This window comes from Drosophila melanogaster, chromosome 4 (assembly GCF_000001215.4).
Source record: "Drosophila melanogaster chromosome 4".
Taxonomy (NCBI): Eukaryota; Metazoa; Arthropoda; class Insecta; order Diptera; family Drosophilidae; genus Drosophila; species Drosophila melanogaster.
Genome location: NC_004353.4, coordinates 987,822 through 1,009,614, shown reverse-complemented (window position 1 = coordinate 1,009,614; position 21,793 = coordinate 987,822). Strand labels below are relative to the sequence as shown.

At 36.0% G+C, this 21,793-nt stretch overlaps 1 protein-coding gene across 3 annotated transcripts, besides 16 other annotated features; it reads right to left on the bottom strand.

Moving 5' to 3' along the window:
• Positions 1–1,637: 1,637 nt before the first annotated feature.
• Positions 1,638–1,831: a mobile genetic element.
• On the bottom strand, positions 1,693–19,890 carry toy (twin of eyeless). Of its 3 annotated transcripts, none has more exons than NM_001382011.1 (9): positions 19,113–19,890; positions 17,369–17,549; positions 12,866–13,103; positions 11,732–11,908; positions 10,910–10,992; positions 5,203–5,457; positions 4,997–5,145; positions 3,606–3,808; positions 1,693–3,549 (listed from the first exon to the last, which is right to left on the bottom strand). In NM_001382011.1, the coding sequence occupies exons 1-9, from the start codon at positions 19,361–19,363 to the stop codon at positions 3,119–3,121; spliced, it is 1,968 nt and encodes a 655-aa protein (NP_001368990.1). In that variant the 5' UTR covers positions 19,364–19,890; the 3' UTR covers positions 1,693–3,118. The 3 variants fall into 3 exon arrangements, with proteins under 3 accessions (NP_001368990.1, NP_001259080.1, NP_524638.3); NM_001272151.1 differs by having other exon boundaries at positions 5,242–5,457; positions 10,922–10,992; NM_079899.4 differs by having other exon boundaries at positions 3,327–3,549.
• Positions 4,200–4,634: a mobile genetic element.
• Positions 4,767–4,840: a mobile genetic element.
• Positions 5,745–5,950: a mobile genetic element.
• Positions 6,097–6,632: a mobile genetic element.
• Positions 7,615–7,711: a mobile genetic element.
• Positions 8,190–10,098: a mobile genetic element.
• Positions 8,769–9,977: a mobile genetic element.
• Positions 10,102–10,466: a mobile genetic element.
• Positions 13,597–13,637: a mobile genetic element.
• Positions 13,949–14,173: a mobile genetic element.
• Positions 14,669–14,768: a mobile genetic element.
• Positions 15,241–15,325: a mobile genetic element.
• Positions 15,497–15,552: a mobile genetic element.
• Positions 18,528–18,838: a mobile genetic element.
• A 1,481-nt stretch (positions 19,891–21,371) lies between the features above and the next one.
• Positions 21,372–21,708: a mobile genetic element.
• The last annotated feature ends 85 nt before the right edge of the window (positions 21,709–21,793 follow it).

Here is a 21,793-nt window from a genome sequence, read left to right as displayed (position 1 = left end):
ATTTGACTTAAGTGGCCACACCTTCTATTCTCCTTTTTGGAAAACTAAATAGTTTATAGCATACTTATGCTTTAAACTACTTTACATTTGTCTTAAAATTGTTTTCCCCATTTTCAATATCGTTACAAACTCTAAATCATCTGAAAGTGAAGTAATAAAGTGAAAGGTGTCGCTAGATGTAGGCAGAAAAAAAATATTTGGTACCTTAAAAACTTCCACCATTGGGGTTTCGATTTTTAAAGCGCAAAACCGATGCTCCGGTTTTCAAATTCGTAAAATTTTTGCGAATTGTAAAACTGTCACTTTTGTCTGGCCCATAAAAAAAGTAAGTACCGTTTTGTATATCAAATTACTACTTACTAAGAAAGAAAAAATAGTTTACTCAGTGGTCAATGTTTATTCCACCACACCACACGATCATTCTGCCACTTTGTTATTTTATAAATATTTTAATTCTGACCCCAAATCAGATTTGAAAAACAAAATTTTGCCATCGGCAAGAAATTTCGATTTGAAAAGGGGTCAATAAGTACGTTCCCAAAAGTTATCGCAAATCGAATACGAAAAAAAATACGATTACCGGAGCATGTCGGATTATTATTTTAAATAAATTTGTATTATTATTTATAATAATAAACTACATATATAATAATAAAATTATAAAAGCCGAGTCGATCTGTCCATGCCCGTAGGTATATTTTATTTTATTTTATCGATTTGGCAAAAAACCTTTAGCCACGTCCAACTTTAGAGCCCACAAGCAGCGCATAACCCCAACGCCTACATTTTTAAAATTTGATTTTAATTTTATAATTTTTTTTCTGCTCAATTTTTATCGACATGCCAAAAAATGTTGAATGTTTGTCTTTCCAATTTTTATCGGTATCCCAAAAAACACTTTGGCCACGCCCTCCTTAGGCTGACGGCAGAGTACGCGCGAGAAGCTATATATATTGGGCGAGAACGAGCGATAAATCACTGTATGCATTTTTAAGTGCAGTCGCTCGTAAGATGTCAGAGTGAGAGCGAAGCGAGTTGCGAGCTAAAGCGATAAAGCGAGAGAGCAGTTTGCAAGTATAGGGTGTTTAACAAAATTTGTCTAATTATTCGTCAAACGACCACTAATTTATTGTAATTCAAAATATAATCAAAAGTCGAAATAGACATCCGCTCATAGTTAAATAACCTTTCTGGGTGGTTTCGTAAGCCATTATATAAATTATTGAGTTCGCCTTTTCAGTTGTTTTTTAACAGAAAGTAAATAGTTGCGCTTGATGCAAGAAATTCGCCGTTCGAATCCATCACATCTAACTGTGCCTCGCTTTGCTCATAGCCTTTTATTTTTAAAACGACGGATTCGTAGAAGTCTTAACTAAGGACGATTCCAATCGCATTTCTTTGGTGTGTGACGGTGATTTGTCTAATGCTCAACAAAACGCAATAATTCAATTAAGATCAGATAAAATTATTTAGCGGCCGAAATTGTGATGATATTCTATCATTTGATTTCTTCTATAGTATTTCACAAGATCACTCCTCTTTTGCTAACGCCGACATGGTCTAAAGAGGGAACATAAAAAAATTATACCCGTTTCTAGATTCAGTGAAAATTATGTAACAGGTTGTTGATCCGCGTTGCCACGCCCACTCTAACACCCACAAACCACCCAAAACTGCAACGCCCAAATTTTTGAAATTTTTTTTGAATATTTTTTTTTTAAATTTTATTAGTTGTGTAAATTTCTATCGTTTTTTGCAGCCAAAACGGTCACACACTAGCTGAGTAACGGGTATCTAATAGTCGACGAACTCGACTATAGCATTCTCTCTTGTTTTTTATTAAAGTTGGATTTCATTAAGCCCCTTTTAAGAACAACAGATACACCTGTATATTCTGAAATGTTACATTAATTTATTCTAAATATAAATTTGAACCATACATTATACATATACGACATTTTATTATTATGATATAAACCTGAAGGCTTGTTGGGGTTGGTGTTTATCTGGATGAGATGTTAGCTCATTTCCTTCATTGGAGTCAAGTTCGTTGCAATTCATTCAATCTTACGTTGTTATAAGTTTCTGTTTTACAAACGGTGTACACATGGATTAATAACTAATAGCTTACATTTAAAAGAATCATGTACAGATAATTTATAATTTGAATACATTATAATAAAATATACAATTTTTAAAACATATCGACCAGTATGCGCGAAATGTTTTTTATTTATTTTTATGAGGTTTATGGGTTTTCTAGCAAATGAATCAGTGGTTTTAGTTTATTTCATGCCGATCAAATTAGAAACACTATATCTTTTAATAGTTACGTACAGTAGAAATTGTTCGTGTACTTAAATGTATATATATAATTCAAAGTCATAATTTCGTCAAAATGTTTATAAGACCTTTAATTAGCATTATCTGGTAGTTTTTATTGAACTTAAAAAAATGTAATTTTTAATTCAAAATGCAATGGTTATATTTGGGAAACAAAACAATTTGGTGATATAATCGTAGAGGAAAAGGGTATGAGAGATTTGTTTAGAAGTACGTTACTAGTAGAAGAAACTATATAACGCCTACGACTCTAAAAACATAAATTGTCATATAAGAATTTAATGTAAATGTAAAATCATGTATAACGTCACTTTGCTTTATATCCGTCTTCCACGCACTTCCCTAAGTTTGGTAACACATGGTTTTTTTTTTAAGTATGTATGAGCATAATTGCTCATTCTTTACTTAAAGACGATTAATAAATAGTATTAATACATGAATAAGTTTAATTTATAATATCAAAAAATGGTTCAAAATATAAATATAATTGTGAAGGCTTAAAAAATTGCAAGCAACTGCAGAAGTCTAATATCCCGATTGCGTGCTTATCAACAGTAAAGTTGAAGATTCCCCGAAATACTTTAACCTATCTTAGCAGATCAGGAATGTTTGGAACTTAAAAAAGGATGCGAAAGATGCGGAAATATTGTTTACAAATCTTGAATTTTTATTCAAAAATAACATCAATTTTAATGTAGATTTAACATTTCATTTGCCTTTTAAAATACATATAGTGTGCAATTCACAAGTTTCAGACCGAAAAGGTTCAGCCTATTTAAATTACTTGAAAGTCCTGATGGTAGTTAACGTTAGGACTACCAAAAAGCTCCGGCTTTCCTGAAATATGTGGTGTTAAGGACACTATAAGACCTTGGCCTATGACAACATCTACATCCTTCCCCGCCCCGAAGGTCATGTTTAAATATCTGGATGAACAGCACGTTGTCTGTCTCTTCAAACTAGGTGGGTTTTTCTTTCTTTTTGTGGTGTGTATACTAACAATTGAATGCTCTTTTCGGTGTTTATGGCTTTTCTCAGCTGCTTGTGCGGCAATGATTGCAGCGGCAGTCGCCTTTGACAAATGATCTAATGGTGAGCCAAAGATTGACGATCACTGAAGACGTGGCCAGTAATTGCTTCCCGTTAGGTCAGATACATTTTGCGTTGAAATCTGGACAGGCACCGAAACGCCCGCAGAAATGACACCTAAGATAATTTACGGTTGTTAATATACACCTCTAACAACAGGATCACAACATTACCTGTGTTTGATGATGGCATTGGAGAACTATTGGTATAAACGCCATGCTGAGGGGGCTGTTGGTGCGCAGCTGAGGGGTTGCAAGCTGTGTTTCGATGGTGGGCTGACACATAGGGAGATCCTAGTGATAACGGATCGTGAAACATGTAAGGATAGGCATCGCGTTGTTGTAAGCATGACGGGGTCATTGATCCTAATGAGGAGCTGTCAAAGTAAAAAGTTTAAGATGAAACGATTACCTTAGTAAAGTTTTCAAAATATTTTGTACGCTGAGACTTTAAATTCATACCGAATCAAGGATTTATTTAAGAAAGACGAATTCAAGGATTTATTTAAGAAATACGAATTCAGTTATGCTCGTACATTAAACTCTTTTTAAAATTTGTAGGGCTGTGTGGCTATTAAGTCGGACTTTGGTGGACATAATCAAATCGTTAAGCGCTGCGGCAAAACAAGTGTCAAGTAGACAGTTTCATATCCTATCATTTGCCACCATAAGCCATTAACATATCTCAACAGCAGAGTCGATATAGCAAGGTTCGTATCTGTTACTCATATAGCTGCCAAGGCATTTAAAAAAGATACTCCTTCGTTGTTATACCCGTTACTCGTAGAGTAAAAGTGTATACTAGATTCGTTGAAAAGTATGTAACAGGCAGTAGGAAGCGTTTCTGACCATATACGCCCACTCTAACGCCCTAAAAGAGCCCAAATATGTCACGCCCACATATTTGAATTTTGTTTTAAATATTTTTTTATAATAGTTTTATTAGTTGTGTAAATTCTATCGATTTGCCACAAACCGCAAGAAACTGCCAAGAAATTTGTTGACACGCCCAGTCTAACGCCTTAAAGCCGCCAAGCCGGTCCCGCCCACACTTTTGAACAATGTTTAAATTGTTTCTCATTTTATTCCCCAATATATATCGATATCGCAGAAAAAATTATGAAATTTCGCGTTCGCAATCACACTAGCTGAGTAACGGGTATCTGATAGTCGGAGCACTCGACTATAGTATTTTTTTTGTTTTTAATTATAAAATGTTTTTGTTTGGTATAGATAAGTTGTTTTCGTACCAGATTTGTTGAAAAGTATGTAACAAGTATAAAAGTACAAAAGCGTTTCCGACCACATAAAGTATATTGTATATACTATAAATGTATATATGTCAGTCCGTATGAACGTCGAGATCTCAGGAACTATAAAAGCTTGAAAGTTAAGATTAAGCATACAGATTCTAGATAGAGTAGTTTGCTGACCTATGCTGCCACGCTCACTCTAGCACTCACAAACTGCCCAGAAATGTTGTAGTCATTTAATTATTCTTGTAAATATCTATAGATTTTTCATGAAACTTTGCCATGACCACTTCAACGGTTTTAGAAACCTACTTGTAATTTTCAGCCATCGTTGCAATCGGTTGTGGAATAGATGAGTACATGGTGTTGAATCCAGAATTTAAGGGTAGCCGCGGTGCCGCTGGCTGAAGGGGTGGGCTTTCAGAGCTGGTGTGTGTAGTATTAGCTTCACCACCCAAAACCTATTTATGAAGGTATAAGGAAGTTTAAAAACATTATGATCACCAAAAATCTCTTACAGTTGGTCCATTTGAAGCCTCGGGAAGGCTATTACTAACTAATGCAGATGATGTTCGTTCCGCAACGTTGATTGCTGAGTTCACAATCCCTGGAGTCGAGTTGTTTGACGTTGCGACGGAGGAAGATGCAGTTGTTCCTGAAGGATTATTTGCCGTGCTGGTTCGACCACTGCCGTCCACGGTATCGGCCGATCGTCTCTGAGTTCGCATTTTTTCTTCTCGGCGCCATTTAGCTCGTCGGTTTGAAAACCAAACCTATTAAAAATTTTTCACGATGAAGGTTATTGATTTTTATATATTAAACGAACTTAATATTTCTGAAAAAAATATATTTTAATAATATAATATAGTTAATTAACTATTTAAACTAAAAAAAAAGAAAATAATTAAGCTAAATAATGTATGTAGCTACAAATTTTTAGTTACTAGACTGCCATAGAAATCCGCTAAATCGACTTTTTTTTAAGCACTTATAATAATCAGCTTATCAGAAGCTTCTTAAAATTACTTCAAATTTAGTATGTATTTACTAAGAAGTTTTTTATAGCCGTTACCAGGTTCGTTAAGAAGTATGTTACAGGTAGAAGGTAGCGTTTCCGACCCTACAATATATACATCTATCTATTTTGTTGATCAGGATCAAAAGCCGAGTCAATCTGGCCATGTACGTCCGCCTGTCCGTCAAGATTTTAGAAACTATAAAAGATAATAAGTTGAAACGAGTGCAGATTCCAGAGACATAGACGCAGCAAAAGTTTTTTTCCCCAAATTTTGCACTTTGTAAAATTATTTAATATTTTTTATATTAGTCTTCTAAAGTTATCAAAAGTTTGACCACACCGCTTCTTACGTAACACAAGTCGCAAACAAATTAAGTTATTCGTAGACTAAAAGCGTATACTAGATTCGTTTAAATCTATGTAACAGGCAGAAGAAAACGTTTTCGACCATATAAAATATATATTTTTTTGATCAGCATCAATAGCGTCTAGATCTCAGGAACTGCAAAAGCTTAAAGGTTGAGATTAAGCATACAGATTCCAGAGACAAAGACGCAATTTTGTTTACTTATGTTGCCACGCCCACTCTAACACCCACAAAGCGATAAAAACTGCCACGCCCATACTTTAAAAAATGTGTTAAAATTTTTTCACTTTTTTATTAGTCTTTTAAATTTTGTTTGATTTGCCAAACGCTCAAATGTTTTGATTTTCCTTTGTTTTGTTGTTTGTCCTGCCAATTTTTATCGGTATACCAAAAATACTGTGCCCTTTATCCTATGTTTTTTTTAACATTTTTTTTTAAATTTATTCTCATCTTATTTGCCAATATCTATCGGTATGCCAGAAAATTATAGAATTTCGCCCTTCGCCCATCTTCCTGATAGTACCTGATAGTCGGGGAACTCGACTATAGCATTCTCTTTGTTTCTTTGTTTTTAATGAATGAATTTCGTGTACCAAATATTTTGTTGTTGTTCGTAGGTAAACACGTAACTTGTGTGTCATTTTGTCAGTTCCGCTGAATCAATGAAACCTCTGATTTAGGGCTCTTTATTATGTAGATTGTGAAGAGTTTAGCGGAAAATAGCAGTTGGCTACTTTTATGTTAAAAAACTTTAAAATGGGTGTTTAAATATTTTCAGAATACGATTTGGTTGCATTTACTGATTACAAAAAATAAATTTTAGTAGTGGCACCCACAGCCACATGTACGTAGACTAAGGTAAGGAACGGGATTATTATGCTGTTGGAATTGGTTTTTATTATGACTAAAGTGGAAAGAGCATAACAATGTTTTTTTTTTTTGAAAAAAAAAACTTGCAGTCTAATGAACTTTCATATTTCTTTTGTCACGCAGTTTAGGTTAGGAGAAATACACGCTTTATATGCGGTTTTACTTGTAACATAACACAAGCGAAATAAAGTGAGCCAAAGCATTCAAGATGACAAAGGGGTGAAAACGTATTACAATACTTTTTGCTTTAATATATTTTCCCCATGACATTTATTACCCAGCGTTATTGTTGCAGCTCCCTCTCCGGCTTCCGACCAAGCCCTTCAAGCTTGGTAAATCCAAGCTTCGCCCCCGTTATTACCACTCAATGCGAAAAATCACAAGAAGCATCAAGTATTTTTACAGTCAAATTGTTTTTATTCACTTAAACAAATAATCAAGAGCGGAACGATAAATATTTCATCTCACTTTGACGACAAAACAACACAGCTTTAGGGGTGAAAAGCAGTTGAGGGATGACTTCTAAACCGCCCATTCCGCTGCTTATACTTGACGCCTCGAGTTAAAATGTTTTACAATTATTTTGCAAGATACAGTTATTAAAATAACGCACAGAGGTAAGTTATTTTATTATACTCTTATGCATGTGTTGCGAAAATACTGATAAGTTGATTTTAAAGTACACATATATGTGTATTCATATACGGGATTATTAGCCGAGTCGATCTGGTCATGTCCGTCTGTATTTGTGCCATTTCATCTTTACGTCTGTAAGAATGCAGTGATTTCGGGAGCCTTAAGAGTTAGGAAGTTAAAATTAGGCTGAAGAAATAATTTAATGTAAATGTATATATATACATCCATGGTTGGAGTCGCATTTTTGTACCTGTTAAATACATTTCAATTAATCTAGTACCATACTAGTAAGGGGTATATTAAGAAAGGAAGCTAAAGCTTCGGCAAGCTGAGCTTATATAGCCTTGAAGAATATATTTTCTATATTTTTCTATAACATTTGGATTATACCGAGTATAACAAAAAAAACAAGGGTACCGTTTTTTTTTTTAATTTTTCAGTTTTTTAGGCAGTTTTGTTATATAATGGGTCGGTCGTTCCGAAATACATATAATCTACCTGTAATGTAACGAAACTTGGGAAATTATTATGCAGACTAGCTAGCTTAGAATCGGCCGAATAGCGGTTACTCAGCAAAACGTAGTGCGAGGATGATATGAAAATATTAGGTAAACAAGAGAGAATGCTATAGTCGAGTTCCCGGACTATCGATGCCCGTTACTCAGATGGTGTGAATGCGAACGGGAAATTTATTGGGGAATAAAATGAGAAAAAACTTAAAAGTTGTTCCAAATTGTGGGCGTGATCGGTTCGGCGGCTTTAGGGCGTTAGTGTGGGCGTGGCAAAAAGTTGTTTGGCAAGTCGACAGAAATTGTGACGACTAATAAAATTATAAAAATATATCTACCAATTTTTCAAAAATGTGGGCGTGGTAGTTTTGGGCGGCTTGAGGACGTTAAAGTGGGCGCGGCAAAAAGTTGTTTGGCAATTCGGTAGAAATTTACAAGACTAATAAAATTATGAACAAACATCGAAACATGGTTTAAAATGTGGGCGTTACAGTTTTGGCCGGTTTTAGGGCGTCGAGTGTGCGCGGCAAAGAATATCAACACATTTTTTAAAAGTGTGGGCGTGACAGATTTGTTCGGTTTGTTGCGTTAGAGTGCGCGTGGCAACAAACTTGCACTGCGTATTCTGTATGCTGAATATCAACCTTCAAGCTTTAATAGTTTCTGAGATCTCAACGTTCATATATGTATGACTTTCGGATCCCTCCGAACTTGTGGCGTGTTTTCGCCAAGGCGCTGCACTCCAAGTCCATCAAGGTCCCGCAAATCTGCATATAGGGGGCAAGCGCACAATATGTGCATCCAGTCCTCATATGGACCTCCACATGCGCAAGCAGTGGTATCGCTGCACTGAACGACCCGTGGCCTGAAAGCAGGAAAGACGTCCTCATCGAGAATCCAAAACTTGGATCCCGATAGGCGAGAGTGACGGATGGCATAAACCTATGCGTCACCCGTCCTGGTTCGCTTTCGTCGTCCCATCTGTTCTGCCAACTCTGGAATAAACACTCCTCTAGGCGTGTCTTCCTCTGCTCCCAGCTTAGACACGCAATGTCTTCGCCGTGAAGCCAGTCGTTCTCCTCCAGCGGGAATCCACGTTTCAGCTCCCAATCGGATGCATAGGGAAAACATCGATGCTAGGTGCTCAGGTATGGCGCGCCAGACTGCCTTGCAGATAGTGCCATTGATGCCGTCCAAGCCGGGAGAGCGCATGCTCTTCAACCGGGCAACACATAAATCAACCTCGAATACTTCGAGGGCCGGTGGGACTTCCTCCGCGATGGCAGTCGGTGCTTCGGACTCCGACTGGGAAGGGAAGGGACTGGGAAGAAATTGCGGAGGAGCACTCGTGCACAGTCACCCCAATCAGTGATCAGCTCGCCATTCACGTGGAGGCATCCAATCTCCGTGCACTTTCTGCGGCCTCGGCAAATCTTGTAGACGCGCCCCCATGGGTCGTCGGCATGATCTCCCACGAAGCGTTTCCAGTCATCCATTTTCACCCTCCCAATCAGCCAATTGGCTGAGGCACGCCTGAGCTACAAGCAGTACAGCGGCATCGTCATCACGACGCCTTCCGTCTTGGAGTAGGCGACGAAGTCTCCGGACCACCAACGAGCTCTCCTGCTGGGCGATTGAGTCAACTTTCTTTCCATCGCAATATCACATACATTATGTACTGTACTGCGCAGGGTCGAAACTTGCTGGTCCAACGACGACTCTGAGAAGTTTTCCGGGAGCTCGGCTGCTCTACTCACCATTTCCTCCTTGAACAATTGCCACCGTGCATTGGAGAAGTTCCAGGACGGCACAGGAGCTATGCTCTCAACTGCGCGCGCGGTAGTTGGTTCGGCCACAACAGTAATGATGTTGTGGTCACTCGTCCACTCTCCATACGGACAGACGGACATGGCTAGACCGACTCGGCATTGATCCTGATATAAATTATATATACTTTGTATGGTCGGAAACGTACTTTCTAGTATACCCTCTTACTCTACGAGTAACGGGTATAACCAGAGAGAATGCTATAGTCGAGTTCCTTAGCTAGTGTAAATACGAACGCGAAATTTCGTAATTTTTCTGGGATATCGATAGATATTGGGGAATAAAATGAGAAACAATTTAAACATTGTTCAAAAGTGTGGGCGTACAGGTTTGACGGCTTTAGGGACCTAGAGTAGGCGTGGCAAATCGATAGAAATTTACACGACCCATAAAAATTTGAAAAAATATCCAACAATTTTCCCAAATTTGGGCGTGGCAGTTTTGTGCAGTTTTGTGCAGTTTGTGGGCGTTAGAGTGGACGTGGCAACATGGGTCTATAATTTGTATGCTGAATCTCAACTTTCTAGCTCTTATAGTTTCCGAGATCTCGACGTTACATCTACTGCCTGTAACATTATTTTCAACTAATCTAGTACACCCTATTACTCTACGAATAACGCTTACAATTAATGTGTTCCGGATTAGCAGGGAAGGGTAATTTATTTATATATAAAATCTTTATGTGCGCTAAACTGGGCGTAGCAATATTATAATTTTTTCATATATTACAATTTGAATCTGCTTGCGCAATTCTAGTTATGAAACCCAGAAATATTAAAACGAAGAAAACGTGAAAGTGTGTATGTTTAAGTAGTATAGTTTACAACAATAAATGAAATACATTTTCGTATGTGCCGCCCAAAACATTAAGGGTCGATTAAAATATTTTAAATTAGTTAATTGCTAGTTTGACATAATTTACAAAAATATAAATAAATTGAGCTCTGCAAAAAAAGGTCTACAAACTGAATATAATTAAACAAAACTGAAAGACAAACCTGAATACGTGCCTCTGGCAAACCAATTTTATCAGCAAGCCTTTCTCGCGCAAAAACATCGGGATAATGTGTTCTTTCAAATTCTGTAATGCACGTCGATAAAAGTTCAGATATAAATTAGTGATTAATGCTAAAATAGACCTTATGGTATGTTTTACTGTAAAACGAATATATTTTGACGTTATAAACAGCAAAAATGCGAGCAATTAAAAAATGAAATTAAGTTTTTCAGTTTGTTACGCAATTGACTGACCCTACATATTTAGTGTATATATATGTACATATGTACATTTATTATCAATTATTATAATTATTATTATCGCTGATTATCGATAGTATCGAGAATATGAAAATACAGTTATAAAGAGTTTTTATATGGCGTTTCTCTACGTCGCGGCACTAAACAAAACGATATTTGTGTACCATAAAACCATTCTTTTAATACATGTATATATATGTTAACCAGAATATATGTGGACTCATCATGAAACATTTTTAATCTAAATGTAAACCGTAGATTTAAAGGTCTATCAGCAAAATCGAGTGTCGAGTTTGTCAAGCGAAAATTAGTTTTAGAACACTTCCTCTCAAAATCCGTTGTAATTGTTGTTTTAAATATTCGCTCGAAATTCATTCACAGAATTTGACGATTTTTGAAAATCGATATACTTTTATTACCAATACAGGTATTTTTTTCCTTAGCTCTTTATTTCTAAAACTAATGGTATTTTTTTATAAAATATATTAGTTATATTAGTATAATGAAGTGTTATGTGGTGAGGTAATTTATTAAGACCTAGTTAAAATACAACACTTTGTTACCTTTTTCAAGACTGTCAATTTGCTCATTAGAAAATGATGTCCGATTGCGCTGTAACTTCCTTTTTAGGCGCAACCGCATTTGAGAGTCTTCGTCCCCGGATGAATTATGTTCAGAGTTTCCATCCGATGTACTATCGTGAGAGTTTGTATGCGAAACTTCTACTGAAAATTGTAATTCTAAAACAAATATTGAGAACAATATTATAAATTTTTGTTTTAAGATGTACTTCAAAAAGAAGGAAAAACACCAGTGTCTTGACATACAAAACCATTCGTAACCGCTTATACGAACAGACGGATTTGACTACATTAACCAAGTTAGCGACTTTGATCAATAATACATTTAATACGGCCAGACATTGCCTTTTTCCACTGTTGACAACGACAATTGCATTTCATACGATTCGTAAAATATTATTATGTATGAAAATGTTTGTGATCGCAAAGCTGGGCGTAGCAACTATCGGCTTGTGCAGTGGTATAAAATACTTCGTATACGCACCTTTTACTATACGAGTAAAAATTATATAAATCATTATTTCGATATACTTGTTAAAACTATATATTTATTGCTAATGGTAGCTGCCTTTTTTGTTTGAAGTAGGATTAGAAAATGAATTGAATTTTAAAATAGTTGGTAGTAGGCTAAGCATTTTCATTAATTATACTAACAAACGTATTTCCTTTTCTGAAATGATTTAATTTTATTCGTCACAAAGAAACGACATTAAATGTTATTAAAGGGTCGGTTAATGCTTACTGATAATGAAGACATATGCTAGCTCAATTTATTGATTGAAGAAAACCCAATTCAACGTATCAGAAGCTGGAACAGAATTCAATGAACTTAATGGCAAATAACAAATGACCAACAAATTAACTATTTGTTTGCCCTGATGTTTGATCATCTGTGACAAAATACTTGCAATTGTTTTCAACCCTCTTTAGAGTCGGAAACATTTTATTTAACACAGGGCCCTTTCTTTCAATGTACAATATTCTGATCAAAGAAATTGGACAGAAGGAAATTTCTAAAATGTTGATCCCTAATATATTTAATTAATTGTTTGTGTTAATCATATGAGCAAATTTTGTGCATTATTATATATATTTGTATCTAATATTACTACTTGCCTCTTTTTTGAACATCATCCCGATCGGCCTGTCCTGATAAATTTGCAGGAGATGTCACAACGGAAGCTGCTGGTGGTAGCGTCAAATGTGCCGTCGTTGTATTGCTTGGATACCATGCCCATCCGCCCGTTTGGCCATTAAACATGCGAAGCTTTTCATAAACGGATTCGTTTTGTTGCTGAGCTTGCTGCTCCTTTTGTGAGGCCAGGTTACGTAAGACTCGATTAATAGATGAAACCTGCAAATAATCCCAGTATACTGCGTACAATAAAATACATGAACACAATATGTACATTTCCAAATGGGAAAACGATGTGTACTGAAACACATGCAAGCCAACAGACACCAACGTCTTATTTACTGACGCTTGCGAATGCAAGGCCTAAAAGGATGTGCGTACGAGCCTTCGAACAGTATTATGTACATAAATAGTACACATATACTGAGTATGATGACTTAGAGCGTTTTAAATTACTGAAGGCCAAAAGTATTTCCTACTTCTTTCATGCTTTCTAACCAAACTTGAAATGGGTGCGTAACTTTTTGAGCCAACCCCCATTCTTCCTTTCTGCTTCTCGATTGGCTAACAAATATTTTAGCCAATCCGATTTTGAAAGCGAGAAAGATATATACACAGAAATCTAGTATACTATTCTTATTATTATGATAGCTCGGTTGTCGATTCTAGACCCCTATTCTATTCATAGCATTATTCGTAAAGCAATAGGGTATACTACATTCGCTGAAATATGTAACAGGTTGGAGGAAGCGTTAATCGTAGAGTAAAAGGGTATACATATCAACGAATCTGGAGAGTGTGGCACAGCTAATAATTTGAGATTATACATGCAAGTTCTAGTAACTCTAACGCCTACAAACTTGAAATTGAAATACCTACAATAATTTAAAAAATATTGCGAGCACTTCAACTAGTAACGTATGCGGTTAAAAAACTCGACTAAAGAGTTCTTTCTTATTTGTTAATGATATTGCTTTTTAACTGATAACATATGTGTAAGCCAGTTAAATTCAATAAGGTTTAGGCGGTTCGTTTTTTGGCAAACCGACAGAAATTTACAAAAATTCAAAAGTGTGGGCGTGACAGTTTCGGGTGGTTTGGTATGTCTTAATGAATTTGTATTCTGAATCTCAACCTTCTAGCTTTTATAGTTCCTGAGCACTCGACGTTCATACGGACGGACAGACTGTCAGACGGACACACGAACATACGGACAAGGCTAGATCGACTTGACTATTGGTCGGAAACGCTTCTTTCTACCTGTTACATATTTTTCAACGAATCTAGTACTAGTAGTAGTTTTATATATAACGGGTTATATATTGTGGTTTTTTCCAACAAATAAAAGTCACCTTCTTGTTAGGTGACTAACAGGTAATAAACAATAAAACATAAAAAAACTTATTCTTAACGTTTCCTCGCGATATATTTAATTCTAAATTTAAAAGTTTTGTTTATTGGATTGTACATGTTCTTATAAGCTAACTTTATACAGATTTGTGAATACGTGAACAACGTCATTAGGAGACATGAAATATGCCACTTTCACAGTCGACTAAAGTGCTGGCACGTGCTTGGGCCGTAAGCCAAACGCTGTTCTTTATTTAACAGAAGTACATACATAGACGTTGGGATGAGACATAGCCATAATGAATTACTCGCCCACATTTGTGAACAAAACATCAAAGGACATCAAATAAACTGAACCAGAAGTATAATCGAAGTATAAAATATGGGGACGGACTTCTTTAGAAAAAAAAAAGAGTAAAGGGTGTAAAAAACACGAGCGAATGCTATCGTCGAGTTTCCCTGCTATCAGATACCAGTTACTCAGCTAGTGTGAATTCGAACGCGAAATTTCATCATTTTTCTGGTATATCGATACCTCAGCGTCAACCGTCAACATTTTCACTTGATAAAGCGCCAACGCTATATGTGTAGGTTGGACCAAGTAGACATAAAATTACTCAAATACAGCCGGTGTATATATGCTTTTTGTGCTTTTCTGGTAATGGAAACTTAAATAAATATTTTGTGAATGGCATATAGGATTAAATATAGAATAGATGCTAAACAAAATAACATAAGTAATAATTAGAAGCCAGGGGAGAAATGTATTTGTTAGTGTTGCACAATGGACAGCACTTGCAATATGGACACCAATAACGCCGTAAAGAGGTTCTTCCAACAAACAAATTTGGCTACTCGCAAAACAGATGCTAAGCAAGTTCTCTTTAATCATACGCAGTCTTACGATCATTGGTTAGTAGATACGAAATAGACTAGGAGGCATTCGGATCTTATGCATATAGAAACTACTGAAACGTTAGTAAGGCCATTAACTTACCAAAAACAGAGAGAGAATGCTATAGTCGAGTTCCCCGACTATCAGACTAAATACGAAAGCGAAATTTCATTATTTTTTTGTGATATCGATAGATCCGTTTTGAGCGTTTTGTTGGTGTAAGAAGGGGCGTGGCGAAAGTGTTTTTGGTATACCGATAGAAATTGGCAAGACAAACAATAAAACGATTAAAAATCAACATTGATATTGGGGAATAAAGTGAGAAAAAAGTTAAAAATTGTTCAAGAGTGTGGGTGTGACTGTTCTGATCCCAGAAAAATGATGAAATTTCGCGTTCGCATTCACACTAGCTGAGTATCGGGTTCTTTCTTGTTTTTTTTTTACTAAAATGGGAATTTTTATTGTAATTAATGTATATACAAACTCGTAGGGGCAATGATTGGAGATAATTGTGAGCACATATCATTAATACATATCATTACTTTACTGTGTACTTGCTTCCATACATCCGGATTTAAAAACGATACAAGTCATTAAGCCACAAAACCTAATCCTAACCTAGCTAAGAACCTAAAAAGAAAAAATGTACCCTTATTTACCTGAATAATGGACATGTTTTTATACTGATTATTATAACTAGAGCATACTATCGAAAAACAAATAAACCCCAGAAAATGCCATGAGACTGTCGAAAATATCCTTTTCATAATCTATTTTAAAAAGAACGAATTGGGTTTGTCCCAAAATTATTTAATCCTTGTACACCCTTGCTTATAGCCTTTGAAACTATTAAAGCCATCTTAAACTGGGATTTCTCTCGTGACGCCCTTTCTCAAACGCAAAATATCTCAAAACTTCATATTTCCGAAGCTAGCTTCCTTTGCGTTATTGAAAATTGATATTTTCAAAATTTAGCTCATTAATAGTACTGTAACCGCCCAAATAATATGGTTTCCGAGATTCCGACGTTTATACAGAGTAATGGACAGGTAGTCATGATTAGATCGATCCAGTGTTACAAGCGGGCGACTGACGGGCATGCCAGATCGACTCAGCTGGTGATTCTAATTTAAACAAAAGAGAATTTTTTAAATTTGTACAAGTGTGAGCGTGGGAGTTTTTTGTGGGCTATGGGCGTGGCAACATCGTTAAACAAACTTACGCTGCGTTTTTGCCTCTGGAATCTGCATGCCTTATCTTAACTTTTATTAGCGTTTCATACGGCCATACGGACGGACAGACGGGCATGGTCAGATCTACCAGTTACACGTCATTTCGACGAATCAAGATTACCCTTTTGCTCTACGAGTAGCGGGTTAGTTTTGTGTACATATACGATGTAGGTTTCATTCTATCAGTTGCATGATTTTTAACAGATTTTCAATATTCATTTGGTGTACCGATAAAAATTGCAATGAAAAACAATAAAAAATATTGAACAACATTTTCAAAGGATGGACCTGACGTTTTGGCTTCTGTGTAATGACTCTGTAATGACACATTTCTGCTTTACTAGAATCTGCATGCATAATATCTCAGCTTTTTTACTTCCCGAGATCACAGCGTTTGTATGGACTGTTTAGGAATATATACTTTATAAAATCGCGAACGCTGTCTTCTACCTGTAATGTTATTTTCAACGAATCCAGTATACCATTTTACTCTACGAGTAACTGTATCATTAATCAGAGTTTTTAAGAGAACAGGAAAACAACTATAAATAGCTTAAAGCTATAAGGCTCTATTAGAAAATTCGTTTGAAACAATCTTCCAGCTTTAAACTTCTAAAATTTTTAACTTAAGACAGAAAGAGAGGTACAGACTGGTCCTAGATCCATCCTGATCATGAATATACATATATATTTTTAAGGATCGAAAACGCTTAAAATGGTATGTTAGAACTTTTATTAGTCAGATCAGAGTTTTTAAGAGAACAGGAAAACAACTATAAATAGCTTAAAGCTATAAGGCTCTATTAGAAAGTTAGTTTGAAACAATCTTTCAGCTTTAAACTTCTAAAATTTTTAACGTAAGACAGAAAGAGAGGTACGGACTGGTCCTAGATCCTGATCATGAATATACATATATATTTTTAAGGATCGAAAACGCTTAAAATGGTATGTTAGAACTTTTATTAGCACGTGCAGAAATATTATTATGTGCGCAAAATATAACTTACACTTGGAATGTTATCACTATTGCAAACTTGTTCCGATAGCAGTCGATCTCGTATTTCCCACGCAAATATGCTGGGACATTCCCGTTTGTAATCTGCAATTTTTTGCACAACCGGGGTTGTAGCTACTCGTGGCTTTGAACCACCTATAGCTCGAGGTTTTATCGATCCAGTTTCATAATATCTAAAAAAAATAAACTTATTTACATTTTATCTGAGTAGTCATTAAAAGTAGATAATAGAATAAACAATGAATATACAATCAATTTAGATTTGGCTGTATATTTTCTTATTTTGCAAAGAACAGAGAATTTAAAAATACGTTCTTCTTAAGATATGATTTTGATTTTTATGTATTATGATCATAAATGGTGAATGTGTTTCAATAATCAGAGTCACACAATGAGAGATTGGGATGGGGGCCTGATTTCAAATTTTCATATTACGAAAATCATTGATTTTCTTACTCTAAAGTATTTATAATAGAACTGCTAATATCTGATTAGTTCCAATTATGTAACTTAGTAGTCGAAAGCCGTAAATATTCTCGGGAAGAGCAGTGCTTATAGTAAAGTAAAAAAGGACATTCCTCTAGTATTGATTGAAAAATCCTCTTTCCAAAATGTTAGATGAGCACAAAAAAACAATTCGGAGTGCAGTGCTTGTAAATGCGAGCTGCAACTTGTAAAAAGAAAAGCGCAGCGATTCATTAGTGGTGACAATGCTAAACGCCGTCGAAATGTTTAGCGTCGAGATAATAAAAACTATAAGCAAACCTCAGCGTCAACAGTCAACACTTTCAGTTGTAGACATTAAATTAGTTAAATGCAGCCGGTATATAAATATTTTGCGAATGGCATATAGGATTGAATATAGAATATATGCTAAACAAAATAACATAAGTATTAATTAGAAGCCAGGGGAGAAATGTATTTGTTAGTGTTGTACAATGGACAGCACTTGCAATACGGACACCAATAACGCCGTAAAGAGGTTCTTCCAACAAACAAATTTGGCTACTCGCAAAACAGATGCTAAGCAAGTTCTCTTTAATCATACGCAGTCTTACGATCATTGGTTAGTTGATACGAAATAGACTAGGAGGCATTCGGATCTTATGCATATAGAAACTACTGAAACGTTAGTAAGGCCATTAACTTACCAAAAACAGAGAGAATGCTATAGTCGAATTCCCCGACTATACGACTAAATACGAAAGCAAAATTGTGTTATTTTTCTGGGATCCGTTTTTTGCGTTTTGTTGGTGTAAGAAGGGGTGTGGCGAAAGTGTTTTTGGTATACCGATAGAAGACAAACAATAAAACGATTAAAAATCAACACTTTTTTTAAAAGTGTTGGCAATATGGGTCAACAAACTTGCGCTACGTCCATATCTCTACAATCAGTATGCCTAATTCCAACCATCTAGCTTTTATAGTTCCTGAGATCGAGACATTCATACGGACAGACGGAATATATACATACTTCATATGGTCGGGAACGCATCCTTCTTCCTGTTGCATACTTTTCAACAAATCTAATATACCTTTTGACTCTTTGAGTAACGGGTATAATAATCGAATCTTTCATATTTTCCAAATTTAATATCACTCCCTGGTTTAAACGCAGTGCTTATATAATAAAGTCCGAAGTCAGAAATTTTAGCTGAGCAGTTTGTTTGTTGGAGGCTACTTTCGTAGTTCCTGTTTAGTTAAGAAAATGTCATTATGCACTCGAAATGCCTCACCTGCCCAAAATTTTGCTTACGCAACCGTTGGACACTTGTAGTATTCTTGAAATATCACAAGGACGTGCGCCGGAATGAGCCAATTCGACAATTTTTTGACGCGTTGAATCGGGCAGTGGCCGGCCATTAACATATACGCCGCCCAGCTGATTTATTCCGCTATGGCCCGCCGTGGAGCACCCAAATAGAGTACTCTGCCCGACTGACGAGTGGGGATGCCCATGCATTATGTGTTCAGTTGTTAGCATCATAATTAATTATTTTTAATGCGGCGTTGGAGACTTCGACGGTGGCTGACGTGCGTATGTTTATTATTGAAAGTGAGAAAGTAGGATTACTCCCTTTTTCATTGTTGTTAGAAGGGGGGCTTCGTTGCCAACTTTGTACATCCCATATATATTATCTTCTTCACCTGGTAATCAAACTCCAGACTATCACTTCAGACGTTTTAACATTTATCACTTTTTACTTGCCAGGATATGAACTTTCACTTTATGAGTTTTGTTTTAAGTGTGCACGATGGAAAGCGTTAAAGTGTTTTAAAACTGTATCATAGATCGTTTATGAAAATGGTCCCGATATTTTCCGTCGAAAGTACGGGTCCGCAGCCCGGCGGCAGCGCCACGGATGGCGACCTAGTTTATTAATCTGGGAATAATTTGCATTCAAAATGATCGAATAGTGACGTAGGTATCGGTTTAAGCTTGAACAAAAATTTCTTTTGCTAACTGGTTTCAGTGACGAGGTGCGCACTTAGCCAAGCGAAACGTTAATGAGCTCTCATGCGAAAAAACACTGGCAAGAGCAACGGCTAACACATCGGCCAGCCATTTTGGCGGCGTTGCTCTAGTTGTCTCTTTTCATTTGCAGTCAGCGATAGCTAACAACGTTGCTGTTTTCCGTGCCGTGAAAAGAGATAGCTATAGAGACATGAGGAAGAGAGGCATTACAACAAAATCCATCGTGCGCACATCTGGCAAATAGGAGTTGCGTAGGAAAGAGACGGCTATGGAAGAAAGAAAAGTGTACCCTATCCGCTTGAAAATCTTTTTGAAGTTTTGGTTGGTTGTTAAATATATCGTGGGCAACTTTAACATTATGGATTCAGCGATAATAACGCTGGAAAATAAAACTGAATTTATATAAACATAGATGGTTGTGTATATGTGTAAGTCTTATTCATCATTGTATGCATATGTTTGGTTGTGATGATATTTTATCATGTTTAATGCACTTAATCCCTAAAATATTTGATTATATAACCATGTATCCAAAAGTTTAAGAATCTGATCATTCTGAATAACATACAATCTAATCGTTTGCCATACCTTTGTTTTAAAAAAGTATAGAACGACTAGTTATTTATTGCCCTGTATCAATTCCCCATCTTTACGTTAAGTATTATTATATTTCTGATGTCGGTTGTGTTAATATACAAAAATACATTCACATATAAAAACTATGAGTGCATTTTATTAGTTTTAATTTAAATTTAAAATTGAACAGCAATAAAAACGTATTCAGGAAGGTCAAACAGTATCAGGAGTTCAAAATGCCTTGCCTTACCTGTAGCGTGATCTGCGTGACTTGGGCTTGAGATGAAGTTTGTATTGTTAACTTTAAAGAGTATTTAGTATTTGTAAATTTTTTGTTGTATATCTATACAAAATATTAAATATGTAAATACATAAATTGTCTGTTCTGCTACTTCTGCTTGTATTTACATTTTCGATATCTATTATTTACAGAAATTAAACCCCCAAGTAACAGCATTCAAAACCTAAACCACCCCAAAAAGCCACCACTGAGCTTACTTGCTCTCAACATCCTGTCCGACACGTTTTTTGGATTTTTGAAGTCACACGCATCAACGAATCTATTTCCCCTTCCACCACAATTTCCATTATTGTAGTGCCGGCATCCAGTGTGCTGGGCTTCTTCAAAGGGGCATATTCTTGAATCGCCTTTTTGTCATTCCTATTGCGTGTGCCAAAAATTTCATGGCGCATTGTAAAGGTGACGAATCTGATTTTCCTGGAATGTGTGAAAATACCTTAATTTATATTATTTAGCGTAGTGTCTGGGCTGCAACAAATGCATATAACCATTAAATTTTGCACTCATGATATTTGATTTTTCTTGCGTACCTACTTACTAGTAGAGTCTCTATCGATATGCTAAACAATAATTTAGCCACGTCTACTCTAAAGCCTACATTTTGTTTGATGTTTTTTTAATTTCAATATCTTTATCAATGTGTAAAATAGAATGTCAGAAGGAAGCGCCTACATAAAGTATCTGTATTCTTGGTCAGGGCCACTAGCCGAGTCGATCTAGCCCTATCCGTCCGTATTAACGTCGAAATCTCAGGAAATATATAAGCTAACAGGTTGAGATTAGGCATATAGATTAGAGACATAGACGCGGCTCAAGTTTGTTGACCCATATCGTCAACTCCCACAAATCGCCCAAAACCGCCACGCCCACACTTTTGAAAAATGTTTTGAAATTATATCATATTTGTATTAGTTTTGTACATTTTTATCGATTTGCCCAAAAACCGCCCAGAGCTGACAGGCCCAGACTTCCGAAAAATATTTCGATAAAATAAACGCTAAAATAAATGTATAAATATAATTAATAATCATATATAAATAGACTTGTACGAAATGAAAACGGTC